The 26,276-nt window shown below is 36.8% G+C and overlaps 1 protein-coding gene and 1 non-coding gene across 14 annotated transcripts in view; both read left to right on the top strand.

The window, feature by feature from the left end:
• LOC122631302 (calcium/calmodulin-dependent protein kinase type II alpha chain) overlaps positions 1-26,276 on the top strand; it is a 63,295-nt gene that overhangs the window by 27,201 nt on the left and 9,818 nt on the right. For 7 of the 13 annotated variants that reach the window (XM_043816845.1, XM_043816847.1, XM_043816848.1 and 4 more), the window contains exons 3-12: positions 4,145-4,204; positions 8,707-8,761; positions 9,093-9,231; positions 9,568-9,670; positions 9,833-10,011; positions 10,104-10,226; positions 10,319-10,402; positions 10,688-10,748; positions 17,865-17,954; positions 25,466-25,522. In XM_043816845.1, coding sequence (XP_043672780.1) covers positions 4,145-4,204; positions 8,707-8,761; positions 9,093-9,231; positions 9,568-9,670; positions 9,833-10,011; positions 10,104-10,226; positions 10,319-10,402; positions 10,688-10,748; positions 17,865-17,954; positions 25,466-25,522 — 951 coding nt within the window. The remainder of the gene's footprint in view (positions 1-4,144; positions 4,205-8,706; positions 8,762-9,092; positions 9,232-9,567; positions 9,671-9,832; positions 10,012-10,103; positions 10,227-10,318; positions 10,403-10,687; positions 10,749-17,864; positions 17,955-25,465; positions 25,523-26,276) is intronic. The other 6 variants (XM_043816846.1, XM_043816857.1, XM_043816855.1 and 3 more) reach the window with 3 other exon arrangements.
• Positions 1,618-1,688, top strand: Trnag-gcc. Its single transcript has one exon. It is a non-coding gene; the product is annotated as a tRNA-Gly (tRNA).

Raw genomic sequence — 26,276 nt, 5'->3', positions numbered from 1 at the left:
ATATTATTAAACGATAAAAATTCGTTCCTTCTCGGAGAGAGGCAAGTTGATCCTTTTATCAGGAGACTCTCCGTTCGATTGGGATGTCTATCGCGTGACGACGATCTACGGAAAAGCTTTTCTTCGTTGAAAATGCAATATGGCGTTTCGGTCGGGTTTCTAATCTCGCTTTTTTCGTCTTAGACAATCACGGAAGAGAAAGAGAGAGAGAGAAAGGATAGAGAGCGAGCGAGTCGGCTCTCGCTCGTTCTATAGCGACGCACATATATCGACGCGCGTGCGACGCGTGTCTAAAAACAACGAGCGACGCCGTTGTCAAGCTGCCAACATTCCATCGCGAGCAGCCACGGTGCCAATGGCGTAGGATAGCCGGCCCGGAAAATATAGTTGGTCCCCTTTTGAAATTCGATCGCCCCTGAGCGCGCCCAAAAAAGCTCTTTCTCTCTCTCTTATTCCGCTCGTACACACGACGTTCTCTAATCTCTCTATCTACCTCCCACTCAAGTGTATATAGGAGGAGCGGTTGTAACGGAGGGTAAAGGGTGACGAGGGGTCGAAGCCAAACGAGCGTCCTAATCGAATCAATTAAAATACTGTCCGTGTAAAACTTATCCGATATAAGCTGGATCGTGTTACGATCGATCGAATCGGTTGGCCTGCACCCCTGTCCCTTGTCTCTCTCTCTCTCTCTCTCTCTCTCTCTCTCTCTCTCTCTCTCTCTCTTTCTCTCCGTCTCTCTCTCCTGCGGAAAAAGAAGCTCGCTTTGAAAGAAGAAGTGCTTCGAGAAAATGACGAGTAATAGCCTCGTCCACGTACGTGCGTTACACCGCGTGACATTCAGTCGCATATTCAGTTTCTATTATTTTTCTTCTCTTCTTTGTTCTTTTTTATCTGCACGTAGCATAGAAGAAAAAATGACAAAGGTATCTTTCGGTCGTCCTTGTTCGATATTCCATTTCCAGTCGTCGTGCGTGTCGACCCAGATTTCAAGGAGATCCTCGCGAAAGGATCGTCGTCGTCGTCGAAGGGTCGTACAATCTCGAGCGATTATGCGCTCCTTCGACGTAAAGGGTGACCGTGGCACGTTGTTTGCACGCTTCGAATGAGGGTTAATCTATATCCGTGTGTATATATGGAAAATTACGAAACGACGAGGTTGGCCTCTGTGCGGTGCAATGTAGCGTGCAAATAGGAGGAAGAGGACGAGGAGGAAGGAACCTGCCTTTAGAACTCCAAGACCGAAAGGAATTTTCGTGTCGAGGGTCGCGGCCCGAGTGCAGAAGGCAAGAGGGCAAGAATCTCCTCCTTGGAGACAAAAGGAGGACAAAATGAAAGTGAAGATTCTGCTTTAATCCTCCGCGCTCCTCCTTCCTCCTTCCTCCTTCGTGCGCCCGACTTTTCGAGCCTCCCTGCGTTTTACGTCAGAGTAATCCTCTTTGGATCTAAATGGAACCCTCGAATAAGTAGTCGCGTTAATATGCAAGGTAAGGTGTCGCGAGCACAAGTTACGTTTGCTTTCGAGCGCGCTTAGAAGAACGTATAGCGCGTATTTCATGTTGACCGTACGTACACGAATTCTACGTTCATCCCTTATTTTCATAGAATATCGTTAGCGTAGCATCGGTGGTTCAGTGGTAGAATGCTCGCCTGCCACGCGGGCGGCCCGGGTTCGATTCCCGGCCGATGCAGACTTTTTTTTTCCCTTCTCTTTTTCAAGTTTAACTCAACTTGTAAAATCCTTCGAGAGATCCTTCCCGAGAGTTGTTTTATATTTTTATGATATTAAAAAATTCTCTTTGCCAGAGAGTGAGAGAGAGGGAGAGAAGATAGAGAGAAGATAGAAAGATAAAAGAGTCAAGGAAAAAGCAGATAGCTAGAGAAGAGGCAGAAGGAGAAACGGAAGAGTAGGTTGGTGGGGTGTTTAGAGATAGCACAGAGAGCCTCTTTTCTCTTTCTCTTCGTTACCTCTCAGCGGGCGTCGAGAATGACTCTTTACACGTTTGCACCGGGAAAGTTCGGGCCACGGCCTTGCTCCAGTGACCTCTTGACCTAGTCGCTGGAGCCGCCATTCAACCGCAATATGGAGAGTATGCATTTCAGGAACGAATGAAAGCTAAAAATGAAGAACAACGCTAGATATATACTTGTATGCGAGTGTACAGACTCGATTCGAGTCTAGCGGATATTTGTCGACTTAAGCGTAAGAGAGAGAGAGAGAGAGAGAGAGAGAGAGAGACTCTTCCTATTCAAACATTTTTCTTCGATTTATCTGTGACGTCATCGCCGACATTATTAAATTGGCCGATTAAGGAAAGGAATCTTCCTGGTCGTCTTCTTCCTGAATTCCTCGATATCCTTGACGATAAAAGGAGAAAAGCTTCTCAAGAGCTAGCTTCCTTCAGAAAGCCGGTAAACCGCAATAATCGTTACCATGCCGACTCCGTGCACCACGAGGAGTCCCTGCGAACGCTGTTGCAACTAAAAAGGAAAAAAAAAGTAAATAAAAAAGAAAAAGAAAAAAAAAAATAAGAAAAAAATCCTTTGATATGCGCGCTTTCCACCCCTTTGCTCTTCTATTTTTTCAACCATTACGTTCCACTCGACCCCATCGAGTGTCGATGTTTTAGTATTATCGTTATTATTATTATTTTTATTATTATTATCATTATCATTATTATTATTATTGTTGCTGCTGCTGCTGTTGTTGTTGTTGTTGTTGTTGTTGTTATTATTATTATTATTATTATTATTATTATTATTATTATTATTATCATCAACATCGTCAATATCGATCGTTATTGACATTATTATTGTCCTTGCTCTCTCAACGCGGGAAGCTTTCCAACGAATTTATTATATAAAAGCGGGTAGACAGAGACAAGATGGAAATGAAGAAAATTTCCATTTGAACTTTTGAAAGCGCAAAACTAATTAGCTTTCGTGCGTACGAACGACAGGTGTTTGAAATTAGAAACGCTTCGTATTTTCGCGTCGCCTTTTTCTTCTTTGCTTTTTAACTTCCGTACTTCGTTTTTCTTCTTTCCCTTTTTTTCCTTTCAACCCCCTGTCCTTCTCCCCACTTCAGTTTCAGAGTCGTTCAGTTTTAAAGAAGTCGTTCCGGTGCTTTTCGAGGCACGCCGCTCTTTTCGAGCGAATTTAAAGAAAAGGAAAAAGAAAAACATCGAAACGCACTCTTTCCGCATTGTGTTCCTTTTTCTCTCTTATCGCGAGGCTCGTTATTTCGCCTTTTCGAAAACGATGGCAAACTCGTAGGCAAAGGGAATCGGATTCGTCGAGGAGGACTCGACGAATAAACGTAAGATCGTTTGGGAAAAACGATATAATTTGCGTGTTCCTATCGTGCATTGATTTTTCCGATCATCAACAACGAAAGGAAACTACGAGGATTCGCGGCGTTTAGCTGTTGTAAAAAAAAAAAGGAACGCGAAAAAAAAGAAAGAAAGAAAGAAATAAAAAGAAGCAAATCGTCGCGGTACTTAACGGGTCTGCGAATGCAATTTTAGCCGACGTCCTGAGTGAATTAAGCCGGAGAAAATTCGTCTGGGGAAATCTCGATGGGGGGAAAATTCGATTTCAACTTTAATGACGTATCCAGGATCAGCTGTCGTAACAAGGAAACTTTCGTGCTCGAACATATTGGAAATCCAAGCCCCTGGATACCCGTAGTCCTAACTAACTTACAAACGATCGGCTACACGGATTTTCTATCGTCGCTATTAACGCCTACTTCCTCCCTCCTACCTTTTTGCCTTTTCTTTACTCCGATAAACTCGTTAAAAGCTTTTTAAATACGAAGCCGACTTCTCTTCGAGGAAGATGACGAATCATTAAGAATCGAGGATTAAAGTCTAAGATGTTTCTCGAGTCGGAAGGACCTAATCGAAAATTTTCAAGACGAATGGAACTTCCGGATTTGCCTCGAGATGAGATGACGAGATACCGGAGTAGTTTATCCGACGTGGCATAATAAGATTCCCCATTCCCTCCCTCCCACCTTGCTTTCCCGGTTGTCGCCTACGTTTCTCGAATAATTGCTTCGTGCTACGAATTCGTCCCTGCCGTCTCTTCTTTACCTTCTTTAGATTCGTACTCTCCAACTATATCTTTTTCCCTCTTGTTACAGATTTCCAGAAGCTCGAGCGCGAGGCACGGATATGTAGGAAATTGCAGCATCCAAATATCGGTGAGTCTTCAAAAAAAAAATATATATATATATATATATATTTTTTTTTTCGTTCGGAAAAAAAGAAAAGAAGGAAGAAGAAAGGAGAGAGATGTGTAATCTCGATTAGCTCTAGGAATAGACTAGTACTTACTTACTAGATTATCCTTACCAAAAAAAACTTTTTAGTTTAGATCCATATAGTCGAGATGCAAAGTATATATAGTTTTCGAACTAAGTAGCCACGTTTCGTCTATAGGTTTGCGAGTTATTCGAGCGTTAGTTAGACCGTTCGTTCTTCCACCCAATCTAATACTAAACTAACTCTTTCGATTATCTATAGATCGCATACTTTGCAGTCTATCGCCTCGGGGGTACTAGTGATAGGTAAGACGATGTATGAAAAAAAAAAAAAAAAAAAATAATTCATTCGTGCCAGTCGTTTGAACCGTTCGAAGCTTCGTTATAAAACTCTTCCTTTATTCATAGAACGATTTTTCAAAGATTTTTATTTCGGAAGAAAGATATACGCGATTAATTAAAATTTTACACGACGGCAAACGAACGAACCTCTTTACGTTCCCGATTAAATAACGTTCGAGCATCGAGCAATTATCAGAAGTTACGTTAACGTCGGGACTAATTAGCGGAGTACTAAGTCAGGGTTGATTATACCTATACCTATACCTATACCTATACCTGTACCTATACCTATACCTATCTATCTAGCAATCAGTCCAGCCATCGAATACCCGCTGATACATCGATGTAAAGGCGATACTAACTAATCGTGTATCTCGAACGGCGTGTAAACGGTCTTACCGTGTTACTTTAGTCTCTTTGTAGAAACCTTCTCGTTAAATTGGATGCCCAGCTCGATCATCGCGAACTCCCCCAGCGAGTCGTTCTCGCTCGATTTACCTCACGCGCTTCGCGAAAGCATCGCGTTGCCCTAGAAGGCAATCGATTCCATTGTTCTCGCTTTCTAAAGGTATCGGACCCTTTCGTTCTTCTCGATGAAACAGTTACAGTTGTCGTGTTTCATGAAAAGCACCTAGAAAATTTTCATTGAAAATTGTTACTCTATCGACGAGGTATTCTCTTTCTTTTCCGTTTCCTTTTTTTTTTTTTTCTTCCTATAGAAACGTTTCGCGACGTTCATCGAATAATTTACAAAGACCAGAACTTCTCTTAATTCATTTTTCGCCATTCGTTTGGTCGCTCCAAAGAAAAAAAGAAAAAAGAGAAAAAGAAACAGGGAGAGAAAGAGAAAAGAAAAAGCGAACAGTTTAACGACATCAAAGCGGAAGCGGACGAGACTCCTTCGTGTTCGATAGCCGGCAAAAGGCTGACCTTGAACCAGCGTAGCTTTTCCACCGGCTGTATTGGCGGTCGTACGGGGTGATCTGGATACGGGCCAATCGATTTCGTCCCGAGCTAGATTTTTGGCTCGGCTCGTCGAATGGCGCAGGGAAGACAAGAGCAATTTTTTTAGAAAGATCCTGGCAGTTCGTAACAATTCCGCTTGGCACGTTTATTATAACAGAAAGAAAGAGAGAGAGAGAGAGAGAGAGAGAGAGAGAGAGAGAGATTCGAGTTTCGGGAAGATATAACCAACAGGTGTCCGGCCGTCTTTAGACGCTGACTTAAGAATCGTTCTTTCTTGTTTTTTGGCAAGAATTCATCAACGGTCGAATACAAAGACCTACAGGATGACTTTATTACTCCATTCTCGCGAAAAGAATCTTTGTCATTTCTTTCATTTTGTTATTGAATCTCGAACGGTTTAAGTCGACTTATTCTAACTGTCGCTTAACGTTCCTACGACTAATGCAGGATCATTTCGATCCAACGAGGACTATAATGTCAGATGGCTCAGATCACATTCTGTAACAATGACCTACTTATACATACACCTACTTTATGCGTGTAAATAAATAAAAAAGAAAAAATATATATATATATAAAATTATGCACTTTAATAAACACGATTAATTCCTTTACGAAAAAGCCGTGTAAAATAGGAATTTTATTACGGGATCAAAAGAAGACCCTGGTAAAACCATTCGCCTTTCGATGGATTTAATCGAGCATCGCGAAAGTTTGCGAGAAGACAAGGATCACGAAGGAATAAAGCGGTAGCGAGAAGACGTGTTAAAAAGTGAAGGTAGATCAATACCTGGTATCTATCCGTTCGATTAAATCCCTTACTTTGGTGCGATCTAACTCGTTCTATCGTTACCACGTTCTCGAACCAACCCTCTTATTCGACCCTTCGCTTCCTTATCTTCGTTATTATTTTCGTCCACTCGAAAAGATAGAAACCCAATCGATATCACGTTCCTTATCGGTATTTCCTAAGAATCCCCGTAGGGATTCGAAAGATCAAGGTGGACGATTAGCCTGATCAGGAAGAAAGAACGATTCCTTCGGGCTTCATCATTTTGCCTCGAGTTACTCTTCCCCTCTCTCTTCCTCCCTTCTTCTATCTCTACCCAACCTTTTCTCTTCGATTACGTTACATCCAAAAATTCGATCGATCCAAGACTTCCGACCTTTACATTATTTATAAACTACTATCGATTTCCCTCGCTATCGAAAGAATTTATTCATGATACGACTATACCTCCAACGATCTATGTATGCGAGAAAACGAACGATCCTTCTCCATCGCTTCCATTTTCCATTGTTGTTAATTTGAAATCTTCGAATTACTTCCTCTATCATAATTCAATACACCGTGTATTTGTGCGTGTGTGCAGGATACATATAATATGTATATGATACGCGTGTGTGTAGATCAGAAATTTGTTTTCTTTTCGAGACAACACGTTCGACTCGAACTTTCGTTGATCGAGGCCAGTAGGCACGTCGCTCGTTTCCGAGTCAACAAGTGATAGCCATCGATCGTCTCTCTCTCTCTCTCTCTCTTTCTCTCTCTCTCTCTCCCACTTCCTCGTTTCTCCTGTTTTTCTTCCTGCCGTAAAGTTTCCATCGCACTCCATCACCATTCTCAACCTGTCACAGACGTTCGGAATAAACAGGAGAGCGATCTCGATAAAAACAAAGTTCTGTGTCTTGTCGTATAAAAATTTTAAATTGGTCATTGAAAAGCAGAGAATTGTTCTTCGAGAATTTTAGTTAATGTCGATTTTCATTCGACAAATCTGGAAAAGGAAATAAAATATTTTCGTGGATATCGTCGAGGGATCGATATATATATATATACTAGTTGTAACACAAAGCTAATTCTCTCTCTCGTCTAACAATAAGTTCACCTAGCGTGCGGAATAAGAGCGGCTCTTTAATTTACGATGCCTTTAGCTAACGATTTTCTTGTCAAGGGGAGCTAAGGTCTCGGGAGATTATACCGAGACATTGTTACGGGGATACGAGCGAGCTGGTGCATCTAATTTGATTAAATTTATGAAAGATAAATCTCATAGAGAATGTATGGAGTTCATGAGCGGTGGAATCAACCCTTTGAAACGTCATTAAAACGAGTCGAAATATCGCTGCTAAACTTGATAATAATGTATCTTCTTTGACCGTTCGTTTTGTTTTTCCTTGAGATCTCGAACGATAATAGAAAGATCTAAGTATAGTTAGCGTTTTCCATTTCGAGAATCGAAGGACAAAGTTCGACTAGCAGCATTCTATTTCTCCATTTTTCTCTCTTCCTCTCTCTCTCTCTCTCTCTCTTTTGAATATATTCCATTTCGTTCACGTTATGTCGAGGCTCGCATCTCGATACGAAGGATATTAGAGAAACGAGGAATTGGAATTCTTTCTAACGTCGCTTCCAGAATCGACTCTTCGATTTCGGAATCGAAGATGAACCAACGCGTCGCGTATCAAAGATCATCCAGTTCGTAGATGCTCTTTTCATTTTTATGAAATGCTTCTTCGCCCCTTTTCTTTTTTCATTTTCATAGAACCCGTTCGATTTACTAACGTTCGTCGACGATGACGATGATTTTTTTTCATTGAAATGCAAGATGTCCTTCGTTCGTTCGTTCGTTCGTTCGTTCGTTCGTTCGTTCTATCTTTCGTCCATTCGTCCGCAGAAGAAATGTCCACTTGACATCGATTAAATCGACTAACCAGAATGCAAGATGATCTTGAGGAAGTCTCGTCGCTTCTTCGGTTACCTTCGTTGACCCTAATGAAGATCTCACCCGAAGGAATATTCATAGTTAATAAATGATTCTCGCGCGTCCAAGCAAAATTTCAATGCTTTAGCTAACCGCGTAGATCATACTGATATACATACATACATACATACATAAATACATAGGTAGGTACATACATACGTATGAGTCTCGAAGATCTCGCTCGCTCTCTCTTTCGGAGCTTCGCCATTTTGAATTTTCTTCTCGATGTATTTTCTTCTCTTGCATAAATTCCTCTCGAAAGCCACGCTACTTAATATTTCACCTTCTTGCCGATAAAAATAAACGTATCATTTGTACGAGCCCTTTCCATCCATTATTATTAATTCGATTACTATTTCTCTGTTTCAGTGAGACTACACGATAGCATACAAGAGGAAAACTATCACTATCTTGTCTTTGACTTGTAAGTGGAATCTCTTATCTTTTATTTCTGTTTTCTTTTTTATTTCTTTTTTATCTGTTTTTTTTTTCTCCATTGAATATCGAATACTCAATGATCCCAACAAGCCAAACGCTTGGGAAATTTTCTTATGGACCGACGTTTCTTTTTTTTTGTTTTTCTTTTTTCCTTTTCTTTTCTCTTCTTTACCATATACCGTCGACGTTCGACGTCCTTGATGTGGACGATCGTAAGGAATATTTAAAAAAGGAAACAGCAAGAGCATCACCTTGTACGCGTCGTTGGTTCCCCTTTGAATCGGTCTTTCTAGAAACGTCTCGTAATTTCTTTTCAGAGTCACCGGCGGAGAGCTTTTCGAGGACATCGTTGCAAGAGAATTTTACAGCGAGGCGGATGCCTCCCATTGTATTCAACAAATCTTGGAAAGCGTCCACCACTGCCACCATAACGGAGTTGTGCACAGGGACTTGAAAGTACGTTATACGCTTGTGCATTCTATATAGAATGTACATTCTATATCTGTCTATGAAAATAGGAAACTACTAGTAGCAAAGGCAACTCCGATAACGTAGTCAAGATTTCGACGTAACAATATCGTAGTCAAACTTGGGACGTACGTACGTATTTAGGATTGTAACAAAGTCCGAGATCAAACGCGCGTATGGACGTTGCGTTCTAATCCATTGGAATGCGTCTACTCGAAACTGCGTTAAAATATTCCATCCAGAAATAATTTTTCAAAACTTTTTACGACGACTATCGCGTATTCATGAGAGATCTTCGACGACATTCTCCTTTTTTTTTTGCAGCCAGAAAATTTACTTCTTGCAAGTAAAGCAAAAGGTGCGGCTGTGAAATTAGCAGATTTCGGATTGGCGATCGAGGTGTCCGGTGAATCGCAAGCATGGTATGGTAAGTCGTCGGCTTGTCTCTTTTCAAAAAAGCTTTCTATCCGTTCTTTCGCGGGGGTCAAGGGTTGGAGGGTTCATAGGTTGGTCTATAGAAATAAAAAAAAAAAAGAATAAAAAATAAGTATCGATCCTGAGTATGAATCTATACGTCGGTCTTAAAAAGGTTTCGCTGGAACGCCCGGCTACCTCAGTCCGGAAGTCTTGAAGAAAGAGCCTTACGGGAAACCCGTCGACATTTGGGCATGCGGCGTCATTCTTTACATTCTTCTTGTTGGTTACCCGCCATTTTGGGACGACGATCAACACCGACTGTACGCTCAAATAAAGGCAGGCTCCTACGATGTAAGAATCCTTTGGAAATATTTGAATCTATGGTATTCCGTAAAAATTTGGTCCAAAATCTAAGGATTGATCTCTTAATGTCACTTGTTCAGTATCCAAGCCCAGAATGGGACACCGTCACGCCAGAAGCAAAGAATCTTATCAATCAAATGTTAACGGTGAATCCAAGCAAAAGGATCACCGCGAACGAGGCATTGAAGCATCCATGGATCTGCGTGAGTTTTCCTAATCCCTAATTAGACGAATGACAAAATTTTTTATCACTTATCCTACGAATAACCTCAACATTTTCTTTATCGTTTTACAGCAACGTGAGCGTGTTGCATCGGTGGTGCATAGGCAAGAGACTGTGGATTGCTTGAAGAAATTCAATGCAAGACGCAAATTAAAGGTAAGCTTTTCCTCATTCATCGAAGAAACGCGTTAACGACATAGTTTCCTACGTCGGATAAAGGATATTATCGATAATTCGATAACGTTTCCTCCGAGTATGATCGAATAATTCCTAGAATCGTTATCGCGCTCGGTATCCTCGTTGTAAAAGAAAGTGATAACATCTGTCGTAAAAATTCATTGGATGAATCCTTCCGATTCGAGTCCTTAGAATTTAGAGCCAGTTAACAATTCGAACGTCGTTACTACGATTAATCGCTTGCCTTGATCTCTTTCTTATTAGGGCGCTATTTTGACGACGATGTTGGCGACGCGGAACTTTTCCAGTAAGTATGATGCACAGGGTAAGTACCTCCGGCCCTCTTCAGCGCTTCATGGACCACGACGGACAGTACTTTTATAACCTCCTATTAAACTTTACATACCCTCTCCCACTTCTCTCTCTCTCTCTCTCTCTCTCTCTCTCTCTCTCTCTCTCTCTCTCTCTCTCTCTCTCTCTCTCTCTCTCTCTCTCTCTCTCTCTCTCTCTCTCTCTCTCTCTCTCTCTCTCTCTCTCTCTCTCTCTCTCTCTCTCTTTCACTCACTCACTATATCTTTCTTCCAAATTCATACCCGTCTTGCATCCTTATCACTAGAAAATAATCTGCTCATCTGTCTCTTCGCTCACTTAGATCGGTGCTCCATAATGTGGCGTGTACGCGCCATTTTCTATTTTACCGATCGAACGATCTCTCTTCGATTAGAAATTAGATTCCTACCTTATCTACCACGACGAACGACGAATGCACGATCACAAGTATATGGAGCACCCACTACTCTTACATCATTTCACCCCCGAACAAAATTCTTGCTCGTGCACACGAAAATCTGAGAAAGCCTATCTCCGTCGGAACGGTCGACCCATTCGAATTTTTTTTCAAGAATGAAAGAGGAGCGAGGTTGAAACATTCGTTCTCGACGAAGATACTGGCTGGTCTGGTCGAATCGGAAAACAACCCCTTCATCATTTTCGTTATAGAATAAAACTCATTTCTCTATCTCTCTCTCTTTCTTTTTCTCTATCTCTCTCTCTCTCTCTCTCTCTCTCTCTCTTTCTGTCTGTCTCTCTTTCTGTCTGTCTCTCTTTCTGTCTCTCTCTCTCTCTCTCTTTTTCTCTCTCTTCCTCCCTCCTTCTCTCTCTCTCTCTTTTTCTATCTCTCTCCTTTTATTCGCTAACGAATCATCGTAATTTCATCCTCGCTCGCTCAGTGTAACACGTTTGAAACATCTTTCAGATGTTTCATCCACAAAGTGCTCGTATATCCTCATAGTCGATGCACTCCGCTCGCACACCTCATATATCCTGCAAGGAACATTAAACGTTACCCAGAAATAAAACAAACGAATTCCTTGCTTCTTAGTCGATTTGAAAACTTAATTATTGTCGTTATTATTACTCATATTTTTTTTTCTGTCTGTCTGTCTCTCTCTCTCTCTCTCTCTCTCTCTCTCTCTCTCTCTCTCTCTCTCTCTCTCTGTCTAAACTCCTTTCAACGAAACGTAATTCTGGGTAACGAAACTCATCGTCGCAGTGGACTCAAGCAGTTTTCTTCTCATCGACGTCACGTCATCGTTAACTCGACCCTAATCACCGAGTCATGCTTCGCCATTTTGAAAACGAAATTCCTTAAGGAAAATCATTTGTACAACGAAGAAAACTTTTTCACCCGTTCGTTTTACAATCGGATATATCTCGAGTAATTAACGATGAGGCGAATAATAGTTAGTGACTTTTCGATGATTCCTTTATTAATAACAATTATATCCGCATCGCTTTCGTCAAACATGACGTATTGACGTTCAACGTCAATGTCCATTTGCGTACACGCAGAGTATACAAATGCGAGGGTGCATCAAATTAAAATCCTCTTAAGCGATTGTCAAACAATCGTTACGGCCTAATTACAGGCGATTGGATAATAGACGACGCTGTTACCTATCGATTCGATTGGTTGTAAATTAACGAGCTCGATGTAATCGCCCTAAAAATATTTTTCTCAGTCAAGGTCTCTCAGGTATATTGTCTCTTTTTCTTTCTTTCTTTCTTTCTTTCTTTTTTTTTTCCTTTTTTCCCCAGCGTTTCTTCCAATCATCGAGCGAACGGAAAATACGGCGTCATCGATCGCGGTCATTCAAATTTTTTAACAATAATTCTCTTAACGAACCATAACGATGGTCTACGTTATACGAACGTATTCCGTTTTATCGATAGACGAACTAGACGAATGGAGAATGTCATAGAGAAAAAAAAAAAAAAAGAAAAAAGAGAAAAGAAATAGTTTCATAGGATCGAAACGTGAAATCTCTCAACTGTTTCGGTCCACTTGCGAGAATGCCTCCGAATGATTGTATTGCTATGTTGTATTGCAATTATTCGCGTTGCATATAAGTGTTTTATCCCTAATATTAAACAAGATTTCAAGATTTCAAACCTCTGATATGTACTTATATCTTTTTTTTCTTTCATCGTCATTCTTCTCCACATTTAGAATGTTGTTTTATAACATTCTTATTAGATCTTAAATATCGATCAATACATACATTGTTTCGTTTCATTCAAGAAAATTAGATTAATAATCTAACGCGTATCAGTTCGATATTCTTTTTTTAATCCTTTTAGTTATCACAAAATATCTTGTATTGTAATCGAACATTTCTCTTTCTCTATTATTTATCTTTATCATCTTATTTCATTCGTATCTCTCGACTATCGCCATAATTCTAAATGTGGAGTTAAATACTGATTTACTTGATTTATTATTTACGATATATAAATGTATATATTATATACAAAATTAATATATCATACGCATGTATGAACCATACACATACGTGTATACTATACCTGCATATATAATATATACGTCTATTCGATTATAGTATATGCGCACGCGTGCTCGTAAGCATCCTTTGATAGGTGCACGAGAAAGTGCATTCATGCATTTTTCTGTGTATATATATAATACATACACACACACACACACACAAATATGCAGAATATATAGATACACGGATATACACTTCAGTGGCATAACCATCCTTCTACGAGCTCGAACGGAATTTTCTTAACTCGAGTAAAAAATCTAAAACTTTCAAAAAAAAAAATTGAGAATTTTTGAAGTTACGTCACTGACTAACACGCACATTTTTGTGTGTGACACATAAATAGCACCCAAGCGTCTACCTAGAATGTCTCTACCCTGATCTCTCCCCTTTTACTCCCCCACTCTACCCACATATTTTTTTTTCTTACGATTAGTCGAATAGCTGAGCATCTTGCACATTCTTAGAGGGATCAATGAACGTATATATATATATATATATATATATATATATATATATATATATATACGTCTGCGTACGTATAATCTTACGTTAATCATAATCCGTTAGTTTGCGTGTAACCTTTATCATTTTTACGATTATTTAAAAAACACAAAGGCCCAACACGTTTACTAATTCATCCGATTAAAATCGCTCAAGTATTAACTTTGATTGTAACGCGAATAAGAATTTCTAATTAATCCAGGAGGGACATCGACAACGGATACATCGACGATATCGAAATTCGATAAAATATTCATCGCGAAATATTGATTTATTTAACTCATACCGTATTTCTGTTTTGAACGTCGCAAAATATCAGATGAGTTTAAATGCTCCTCGTCTCTAATAATAGAGACAAGATAATAAAGGAAGGCAAAATATCGCACGGCGTTCGTATTTCGTATAATGAGAAACATGGACATTGGATTTATTCGTCACTCGACAACTACGTATACACGTTCTTACTTACCTACGTTCGTTAACGATTTTCACGAAATACGTATCTTGATCAATATTTTATCGTGGATCTTCCGCGACAGATTCGATTACGGGAGATTCTTTAATAAAAAAAATAAAAAAAAAAAAAAAACGATCATCGATCGTTCGATAAAAGAATCACCTAATCTCATTCGTTATTCTTCTCTCTCGCTGTTTTATCCAACATGTCCCAAAGTCGATCGGATCCTCCTTTGCGTTCTCCCAAGATGTCACGTTGTATCGAAAAGATTCTTTTCATCCAATTCTTACGTATAATCGTTCGAAACTTCTTTGATCGATCAACGTATCGGAAAGATGATAGATAATAACACGATAATAACTTTCAATGTTATTTAATAAACGTAAGGAATAAATGAAAATATCAAAATCGTTCTGCATTAAGCAAACGCTATGTACGTTATACCAAACAAGTACGTATTTCTTAGATAGGTGGCAGCACAAAAAACTTTATCCGACGCGTTGTTTTTCGCGCGTATTAATATTACTCTCGTGACTTTTCGTCCGCTAGAAGGAACTATCGCATCGACTTGATTTATATTTCGCTTTAATCTCATAATCGAGGAAGAACATATTTTCTCAATATTAATTTCAACCGGTGGCTCACCGTTTCTACCGTATTTTCATCCATGGATTTAACAGGTAGCCTTATCAAATTTTTTTATCGCGAGTAGACAATTTCTTTCTCTTTTTCTTTTTCTTTTTTCTTTTTTCTCTGTACCACGACGAGCATACGTACATACGAATCTTCCATATACACACATACGTATGTACATAACTAACATTTTAGGTTAACTTTTCTTCGATCTAACGTATCTCGAACGTAGATCCAATTAATTTATCTTCGTTCCGTTACGAATGGAATTCAATTGAGAGATTAGAATTTCGTTAGAAAAATAACGATTTCAGTTGTAAGTAATTGTTCTACGAATTTCCTTCAGCCGTTACATCAGCGACTACTTTAAGAGAATGCTATTTACTAGATCTCTTGGAGTCTCCAAACTTCTCGGTTTTAAACTTTAGAGAGAACGTAACAAATGTTCCTCTCTCTCTCTCTCTCTCTCTCTCTCTCTCTCTCTCTTTCTACTTTTCTTCTTTTTTTTTCTTACTGTTTGAAAGCAGGAAACAAGATGGTGAAACTCGACGATCAAACTTCGATCAAAAGAGAAAAATAAAATATGAATGATACAAATGTAGAGCCTGATATCGTTTAATCTCAGTAATTATTTATCTTCTTAAACTGAAGAAGTTTCGAAAAATTGCCAACTGTCCTCCTCTCTCTCTCTCTCTCTCTCTCTCTATCTATCTATCTTTCTATTTACCTATCCCCACTTTTCTTCGAATTTTTTTCAATGAAAGCAGATAATGAATACGTTTAAATTACGACAAAAAGATTAAGTTAGAAGAGATTAGAAATTACTTCGATTCATTCGTGCGCATCAAATTGGGAGAACGCATAGGCTTCTGACCGTAAATCGTAAAAACAATGAAGAAAGACAAACAAATCCGTTCTGTGCCATTAATTTTTTTTCATATATACTTCTGTTTGTCTTTTTCTCTCTTTTTTTTTCTTTCTTTCTTTCTTTCTTTCTTTCTTTCATTCTTTCATTTACTCACTCACTCATTCGCTCACTCACTCACTCATTCATTCGTTCGTTCGTTCGTTCGTTCGTTCGTTCGTTCATTCATTCATTCATTCATTCTTTTTCTTCTTCTTCCGACAAAGGTACTCTAATTTTGATTTGACACGAAGCGGGTCGGAGGTGCTGTGTTAATCACACGATCGAAAGTCTTGTGTAACTTTGTCGACGTGCTGTCTGTTTGACAAGATAGCAAGAGTGATATTAAATGAATAATTTCTATCACCTGACCGAGATACACTACGAAACTGATTTTCGACAAGCTGAATTATTTTTTTGTCTTTCTTTCTTTCTTTCTTTCTTTCTTTTCTTTTTTCTATTTCTTTTCATTTTATTTTATTTTATTTTTTTATTTTATTTCTTTTCCATTATTTTAATCTTCGCTTCGACAAATTAAATCCACTCGATCGAGTTTCTGCGATTTTATTCTATTATTTCTTTTCTCTCTATTTCTCTCTCTCTCTATCTCTTTCTATCTCTCTCTCTCTCTCTTACATTGTTGTTTCGAATACTACTACGTATTACTATATACTTAATTAGAAAGAACTTTGGTGTTTACGTAATTTTCGTCATTTCGATCGAATCGAAAATCGAATCGATTCGCGACATCGCAGAACTCGAAACCAGTGGTATCTAATACATTAGTCTCTGAATTGCATTCGGCATGCTAACGTTTTCCAATCTAATTCGTTTTGCATTTACCTTCGACGATTTTACTTTATCTTTTTCTTTCTTCTCGTTTTCTTTCTTTTCTCTATCTTCGCTATTTTTCTTCTCTTTTTTTTTTTTCTTTTTTTTCTTTTTCGTTTCATTTCTTTTTCGAATTACTCAGGCACGGTCGAAGATTAGCTTCTTCTTTTCAACTTTTTTTTTTCTCTATTCTTTCTTTTTCTTTTTCTTTCTCCTCTTATCGTAGCTTAGATCATTACGATGTTTTCGCATAAATTTTCCAAACCAAACTGAATATTCTATATAACTCGCACGTGGTTCGTACGGATTTAGTTTTAGTTTCTCGTAATAGTTTGCGCACGTGCCTCTTGCATGATTATTATTTTCCAGTTGCAATAATATATTCGCGAGCTTTTGAATGAATTCCTTCTAATGGGAGCTATCCCAAATAGAGACAAATATTTATTCAAGTTCCAAATATATGACGTTGGAATCATGAAAAGCTATCTTGATAGCTTAGACAAAAGATACGATTGCATGGTAAACATACGTATATACGTATACATATATACATATATATATGTGTGTATATGTATGATATATATATATATACACATATACACACATATATAGATGATGGAGCATGTTTGTTTTTTTCACTTCCGTTTTTGTATAATCTTTGTCTCTCTCTTTCTCTCTCACTCTTTTCTCCTATCTACTAGGTCATTTCCTTCCTTCTTAACTTTCTGAAAACACCCTTCTCCATTTTTCAAACCTCTATTATAACTGATACGATATTACATTGTCTTTGAAAATTAGAAATTTTGTTATCGCCTTTAACGAGAAAAAGTAAAACAAAAAATAAATAAATAAAAGAATTTACAATAGTTCCAGAGAAATCTTGCTCGTTTTCATCTTCTTTTGAAATTTACGAAAAAATATTGTCTACGCTCGCAACATTTCAACATGTTACATTTTCTTTGAAGAAAGAAAAGAAGTAATCTCATTTGTTTCGCGATAAAAAAAAAAAAAAAGTAGAAAAGAATTTTTTTTCTAATATCTCGAATTTGTTCGCTCTTTTTGTTCAACTTTTTTCCTCTCTCTCTCTCTCTCTCCCTCTCTCTTCCGCTCTTTCTCTCTCTCTCTCTCTCTCTCTCGCTCTCTCGCTCTCTCGCTCTTATACTCTTTCTTTTTTTCGTTTGTTGTTTCTTAAAAATAATAAGAATTTGTCGAGAAAATCGTATTAAAAACGTCCAATGTCGATTTACTGAAACGCTCTGCGTACTCCAGGTCGAAGCATCATCACGAAGAAGGGCGATGGCTCTCAGGTGAAGGAATCCACCGACAGCAGCACAACGATCGAGGATGACGATGTCAAAGGTAAGAGACTCGTTTCCTTCTTGGTGCTCTCCGTCAAAGCTATCCCGATAAAAAATATCGAGTAAATTATTCAACGAATACGTCTGTATGGTGTACATTAGATACATATATGTATATCATTTTTTTTTTTTTTGCTTTTTTTTTACAATTATTTGATGAAAGAGTGCTTCAAGAGTGCACGAAAAGGAAAAACACAAAATATACATACATAATTATATATATTTTATTCATGATTTTTCGAAGAAACACATATCATGGTTGAATATTATCTATTTCATACATACATACATATGTATGTGTGTGTACGCGTGCGCGCGCGCGTGTGTGTGTGTGTATGTGCGTGTGTGTATAAATGCGACGAATGAAAAATGATCGCTCGATCAAACGTCCATTTTTTTTTTTTTTTTTTTTTTACTTAATCACTTCGAAGAAGATATTCTACGAATTTAAAGAGAAACACAATCTTAAAGATCTTACGACACCAACTGGATTTATCTAATGTAGATAAAAAAAAAAAAAAGAAAAAGATAAAAAGAAAAGAAAAGGAACGTACTGCGACACGTGCACGCACTTTGATTCGTTATTGGAACAGATCATGATCTTTGATTATCAAGTGCAAATCGATAACTCGATCTGTAGTTACAACGATTAACGAGTTGTCATTCGGAATTTTGTTTCATTTATTTTTCTTTTTTTTTTTTTATATATATATTTTTCTTTTCTTCTTTTTTTTTTTGAAATTAAACAGAGAAATATTAATATCTTTCGAAGATTTATATTCGTCGAATGGCAACGCGTTAATGATATCTCCTTATTGTTTTCCCCGTCCCGATTCCTCGACTGTTACAAATTTTACTAATACAGATATATAGATCTCAGAGATTCGTTAAGCGTGTACCGATTTTCGAGAAAAATAAATTCTTTAATTTTCTCTTTCGAATCAAGTAAAAAAAAGAAAAGAAAGAAAAAAAAAAAAAGAAAAAAATTTCTTGAGGATTCGAAAGGATAGGCCAGTCGTCAATTTAATTACAAAGAGTCTTGTAATTATACAAATGAGAATCCATCGTGCATGCCGCTATCCCCGCCCCAACCCATTAATTTAAATAAAAAATGAATTACTTCTATCAACCTTGTACATATTCATATGTTAACACATTGCGGATGGATCACGAGAGTTCTCGTCTTTTTTGTTCCAAAGCTTGTGATCAATCGTGAGAATTTCCGTATTTGCATCGTTGTCGTTTAGAATGGGACATTGTAACGAAAAATGCATTCGTTGAGGTTATTAGTTTCATATAGATTTAAAAGCGATTAGTCTTTTGTCCTTAGTAATAAAACTAATTTGATGTTTACATCAATTGTATATCTTATAGCGTTCAATAACAGACATAATTTTTCACGACGATCCGTTTGGACTATTTTGTCATCGGTCGAACACATATCATAATCAAAATTTGGAAAAGGACAAAAGTATTTCATTTCAAAGCGTGACTTAAAAATTTATGTACAAGCTTCTTTTTATTCGTTCCCTAAAAACATAACTGGCCAATGGCTAAAGCTAGCAATAAAATTATCCGCAATGTGTTAAGGTAGATGATAGTTTTAATACTCGTCGAAGTAATATTTCCTGTAAGATTTATTAAATCGAAAAAAAAAAAAAAAGAGAGAGAATAAAGAAAAGAAAAATGGTGGATTCGATGGCCTGTCCTCATTAACTGCTGCCTCTACTATACTCGAAAGCGACTGCTTAACGAATCTCTTCGTTGGTAATTGAGGGTTGCGAGAAACACGAATAAAAAATTCGTTCGTAATCCCGGTAATTGTATATGCGGATATATCAAGAACGTACACGTTTTCTTCCCCAAAAGTATTTTATCGTAGAGTAATCGATTTGTTTCCCTCCTCTTCCTTTCAATTCTTCCTTTTTACCTTTTCTAAAATTTCTCCTTGTAATCGACGAACACGTCATTATATACGTATATGTATATGTATATATACACATACATCTCTCTCTCTCTCTCTCTCTCTCTCTCTCTCTCACTCTCATTCTGTCTCTCTCTTTCTCTCTTCCTCTTTTACTCGCTCTATCTTATCTCCCATCTCCTTCCACATCTCTTCGTTCCTTCGAATACTTCATGACTCTCGATAATGTTCTTGAAAGCATCGTGCATTCTCAAACTTGCTCCTCTCGATCGCTCGCTACTATTGATCGTCGTGTTACACGCTCTTTGACACATTACATGTTGGAAAGTTGTTTTTGAATTCGTCAGCGCTGGTAGGCATTTTGTTGTGGCAGACACCCGCTTGACGGCAAGGTTTTACTTATAAATACTCGTTATTCTCGCGACAGATAGAGAAATTCGATCGAATTGAACAAAAAAAAGGGAACAAAAGAAAGCAAAGTAAAAAAAATAAAAGATAAATAGAAAAAGAGAATCCAAAAAAAGATATATATATATATATATACGAAAAGAAAAATAAATAACGTAAATCGTTAAATAAATGAAGGTAGATTGTGTATAGTATTAATAGGCTCGTATCCGTGACTGACACGCACGTCTTATTATTTGTTGAGAAATTCAAATTGACAAGAATAACTAGACGACAATCTCCGTTCGATCAATTTCGCATTGTTGTTTATTCCATTTCTCTCGGCAAGTTTTCACAAGCACGCACGATCATCAACGTTCGTAGTATACTTTGGGTTTTTGGTTTTTAATATGTATATATATATATTTTCATATATATATATTTTTTTTTTTGTTTTTTCTTTTTATTTATTTTGTTAATCGAATTGACTCGTCTATTTATTTTTTTGTCTCTATCTATCTTTCTCTCTTTCTCTCGTTATATATATATATATATACACATATATATAACTATATATATACATATATATATATATATATGTAAGTATATTATACGTAGTAGTCGAAGGAAGAATTTTTGCGCGTATAATGATCTCACGATCGAGAATCCTTTGCGTGCATGCATCCTAGGCATTCCTTCATCCCGTACACAGTATGCCAGATGAATTTCATTTGCTTTTAAGCGCCAGGCACCGCATCATAACGCGTCTACACACTTCACTTACTCCATTTACTTGAGCTTCGACGAATTATCGAAGTCAACGAGGAGACGTAATAAATAACCTTTTTCAAGTTCCTCGATCTTATAAAAAAAAAAAAAGAAAGAAAGAGGCGCGAATTTTGATTTCCTCGATACATAGAGATCGTGAAAAAGATCGAAAGAGTAAGAGATTCGTTCAGAAATCGATAACGCGTGGAAGAAGGGAGGATAATTTAAATCTTCGGGGAATAGAATCCTCTTTTTTTGTCTATTATTTTTCTCTGTCTGTCTTTCTTTCTTTCTTTCTTTCTTACTTTCTTTCTTTCCTTCTCTATTTTTTATTCTTTTTTTTTTTTTACATGGATATTAATCCTTTCTAAATACTTCAACAGACTGTCGTGTTATGTCGTATATGTATTTACAACTATCTGGATTTTCTTGGGGAAAAGAATGATTTGAAAAATGGAAAAAAAATTAGATAATAGAAACAGGTTTATCGATCTTTCCCATTAGCATATATCGAATATGATAGCGATGTCTGGCTTGCATATATATATATATATATATATATATATATATATATATACATATGTATATATTTCCGTGTGTTGTAAAATTCGTGGGAATTTTGCAGCACTGATACAGTGGATCGAGAATGCGAACCGTGAGTAAACATCGAAAGCACAGTAACTTTGCAAACGTCAAAATTTTGACGATGTTTTTAATTAGCGAATATTATTGCAAATGTTATATCACGCTGTAGTTAGTTAACGGCGCCGTTTCAGAGTCAGAGATATTTAAATAATATATTCGTCGAGCTCGCGTGTCCGAATATGTTTTGAAAAATAAAACATTTTTTTCTTTTTTCTTTTGTTGACTTTTTTTCTATGATAATTACAATGTACGATATAATGTTTGAATATCCGTTGAACAATTTTTTAATATAATCGATAGCTCGACGGTTAATGGGGATCACAAAGTAGAATGAAAAATTTTCGATTCGAATAGTTCCAACGTGGTTTTCATAGACGATCAAAATTTCATTACCGCTATGATAAAATCCAATTAGCACGTTCGTAATAAGTTTACCGTGTCTGCAATGACCCCATCAAATTCTCGGATATTTCAAAAAAGAAAAAAAAAAAAAAAAAGAAAAAGAAAAGTAACAGGGTACGAGCCGCGAATAAAAATTTCACCTAAACTACCACTACCACTATCAGCTACAAATCGGAATTCCTTCGTCGAGTAGTAATATGCCCCGTAGGTTTAGCAGCAATCTAGCGAGCATTAGCGATTATTAGATTTGATTCGATGAAAAATATTATATCAAACGAATATAGTTGCGACTTCGATCTCGAACGAAGATAAAGAAAATTTTCAAATGGAACAATTCACAATTCGCGATATAATAAAATAGAACAGCTTTCTGTTTTTGTTTTTCGTCTAAATTCTACGAGAAAAACTATTAAATGAATTGAGTCTTGTTAGCGACATTAGTTATATATCTAATATAATAGTAGCTTTTTCATGTTTGCTTTCGCGTATGCGTGCCTACTAGACAAAATTTAGACGCGGAATACGTGTAAACGTTCGAATTAGAATACGAATAGTACGATGAATATGATTCGTCGTAGTTTAAGAGAGAAAAAAAAACGGATGATCCGTATCGATTAATAGCGACCTTAATCTTGGTCTATTAAAATTGTTTCTATTAAACGGTGAATGCGATATATCTGTTAGTTTCGTCGTTGCCGATGTTAGATTTGACGATTAGACGTATGTAGGTATGTACGTAGGTATGTATATAGCGTTAGATGTTCGCCGATAGAGCCACGATATGGCGAACGCATCCCATATCTTTCTTTTTTTTCCCCTATATCTCTTATGCGCACTCGATATAATCGATCTCTTGTTTCCAAATTGTTTATTATACTTCCTACGTGTGTTCTTTTTTGTCTTTTTTCTTTTTTCTTTCTTCTTTTTCTTTTTCTTCCTTATAAATTAGTCGCAACAATCTTGTTCGTTGCACATTACTTACCCGTTGCACCGAGTAATAGCGTCGATCCCTACTTTTCACGCTCTTCAAATAATATTCAAATGATAAAACAGAAAGTAGGAAAGACGTTGCTCGTGCCTTGAAACGAACGAAAGCACTCTTTTCCTAGCATCGATTTATACGACAGCATACACGAGCCCTCTTTGTCTTTTCTCTCTTTCTCTCTCTCTTTGTCTCTCTCTCTCTTTCTCTCTTTCTTTGATCACAAATTTCAACGCGATGCAAAATTTACACCGTCTCGTGACGTCCCTCCAAAAAATATGCACGCGTGCATTAATTCTGCCTATCCTCCTATCGCATATTCGATCGTCAAATTCGGTGTTATGGATTTATGAATACCTGCCACCAAATTCCCTACACGGAATGATCGACCCAAAAAAATCGTACATCCTTTCGACTGCTTTCTTTTGATCTCTTTGATCTCTCGTTTCTATTTTCTTTTCTCTCTCTTTTTTTTTTTTTTTGGTTTTGTTTTGTAATGTTCCTTTTAATCGTTACTCTCTCACATTTCTCTCGAACTGTTCCGCTTTGTCGTCCGTCAACCAGTGTACGCTAATTATGACGATGGATCGTAGCAATGCATGCGCTTTGTACCGATTTGCACGTCCATTTAAAATGTCCATATGTCCAAAGGAGATGCCTTGTGCTCTGGTTATTACCTCTTGCCAATGGGTCGTATACTATGTACTCTACATATTGCATTTAAGTGTTACAAATGCTACCTACTGCAAATATATATATATATATATATATATATATATATATACACTCACGCAGACACAAAGTCAGACATATATAAACATATGTGTATATGTGTGTGTATGTGTTTATATATATATATATGTACATATATATCTGTGTATATGTATACATATATGTGTGTATATATGTACATGTATGTATATATATATATATATATATATATACATTGTTGATACTTACAATATTAAATGACCATTCAGAAATTTGCATCGACCTTAGCGAGAACGTTTTCTTCGTCGTTCCTTTTGTTATTATTGCAAACAGTCGTCGTCAGTATGTATGTATGTATGTATGTACGTATGTATATATATGTATGTATTTATATATGTAGATATGTGTGCACGTTTGGTACCGATTGGAAGTTGAAAGTTATTACTTTGACTTGTTATAAATAAGGAACGAATCTTGTATATGAATTAGTTAAACGCGAAGCTAATTTCATAAAATTGATATTATTATTTAAGAAGCAAGATAACGAAAAAAAGAAAAAAAAGAAAAACAAAATGATCGAGTTCATTCGTTCTTTATTAATTTACGTGGTTTTGAAATCTATCTCTTCTTCTTATTACCCAGAATCATGTAATTACCGACATCAGGAATGGAAAGTCTTGCACGTTTTTTCTTCTTCTTCTTTTTCCCCCTTCTTTTCTTCTTTTTTTTAATCACCACCTGCTCGAGTCATGATCTATTCATGACGCATCGAGAGATCCGCACGATCGCTAAAAGTGCGCTGCACCATTCCGGCACTTTCCCATGGGTTTTTCTTTCTTTTATATATATACATATACATATATATATATAAGTATATGTATATATATGTATACGTTATAAGTCTCAAATCGACTCTTCCAATTGGTCCATCGAATGACAAATCCCCTTCGATATATAACGCCTAAATCGTGACCGTAACGCACGTGTCCCCATTCGCATCAGTCCTACTTTCCGAAAATAAAAAAAATATTCAGAAATGTTGAGACTTAAAAGAAAAAACGATAAAATAACTAGAAGAGACAAGTAAAAGATATAGAAAGAAAAAAAAAAAAGCAGCGGCGTATTACGTTCGCCGGTATCGTATATATACGAACACTCGCATAGATTTTCAATGCATTTTTGTCGACATACAAAAAAGAGATAAGAAATGCTATTGCAATGAATACAAAAGGTCTTGTCGCTCGCCGTTTGTTTGTTATCAGTGTCGCTAAAAAGCTTGATGATCGATTGGTCTCTCTGAGAAAGGCTAAAGAAAAATAAACGATAAAATGTCATGATTTTTATAATTCTTTTCCATTCGTGTATATTTTTTTTCAGAGAGATCAACGACATCGACTCTCGTCTAAAAATTGATAATGCTAGAACGAGAATTAATTCTCAAACGAATGAAAAATAAAATATATGCAGGACATGGCTGATATATGTATATAAGTATAGAAAAGACATGTATGTATGGATACGTATATATATATATATATATATATATATATATATATATATACATATATATGTATCTATATATAGTCAAGTTAAATAAGGAAAGAAAAAAAAGAAAAAAAGAGAAACATGCGTTATGTAATTGATATCTTTATCACATATTCGTATAGGTGATGTATGTGTGTATGTTGTACAGAGGATAAGAAGGGCGGCGTCGACCGGAGCAGCACGGTCATTGCCAAAGAACCCGAAGGTAAAATAATTCAAAAAAATAAGAAAGATCGAGAAACGTGATCAACGTTTCGACGTCCTTCTTCTGTGTATACATATTGTGTAATTATATATTATTATGTATTATATAAGTCCGTAATATATTTTTATTTTTTATTTTTTTATTTATTCATTTTTTTTTTTTTTCATACGGGACGCTCAATTCGCATCCATTCATCTAATTTCTATTTTAATGACAATTTCATTTTCTATAAATTAACTAATACCTACATCATTAGACGCGCATCCAAATGAATAATATATGTATACATACATATATAATATAATGTAACACACGTGCGTGCCTTCCCCGAGTGATCGTCGCGAACACGTGTATACCTCGTTTATGAATTTTTTTGTTTTCGGCACGTTGGCACACTAGCGAGTGATCGCACCATTGCACATTTATATTTCATAGTGATAATATATGTATATATGTTGGGTTAAAAAAAAGAGAGAAAAAAAATGAAAGAAAGAAATAATTAAAAAAAAGAAACAAACGCGGGACGGGAGTGTTTCAGCGTGCCATCGAAATCATTTTTTCAAACGTTTCGTATTTCGATATCATCTCTCTCTCTCTCTCTCTCTCTCTCTCTCTCTCTCTCTCTCTCTCTGTCTCTCTCTCTCTGTCTCTCTCTCTCTCTCTCTCTCTCTCTCTATCTCTCTCGTCTCGTTGGGAAAGGGAAAGAAGTAATCGAAAAAAAAGTTGTTCCTTTCGAAGGGATGCCGAGGGTTGA

This window comes from Vespula pensylvanica, chromosome 8, assembly GCF_014466175.1.
Source record: "Vespula pensylvanica isolate Volc-1 chromosome 8, ASM1446617v1, whole genome shotgun sequence".
NCBI classification, from domain to species: domain Eukaryota; kingdom Metazoa; phylum Arthropoda; class Insecta; order Hymenoptera; family Vespidae; genus Vespula; species Vespula pensylvanica.
The sequence above is the reverse complement of the archived record's forward strand: the minus strand, read 5'-3'. Positions and strand labels throughout refer to the sequence as shown.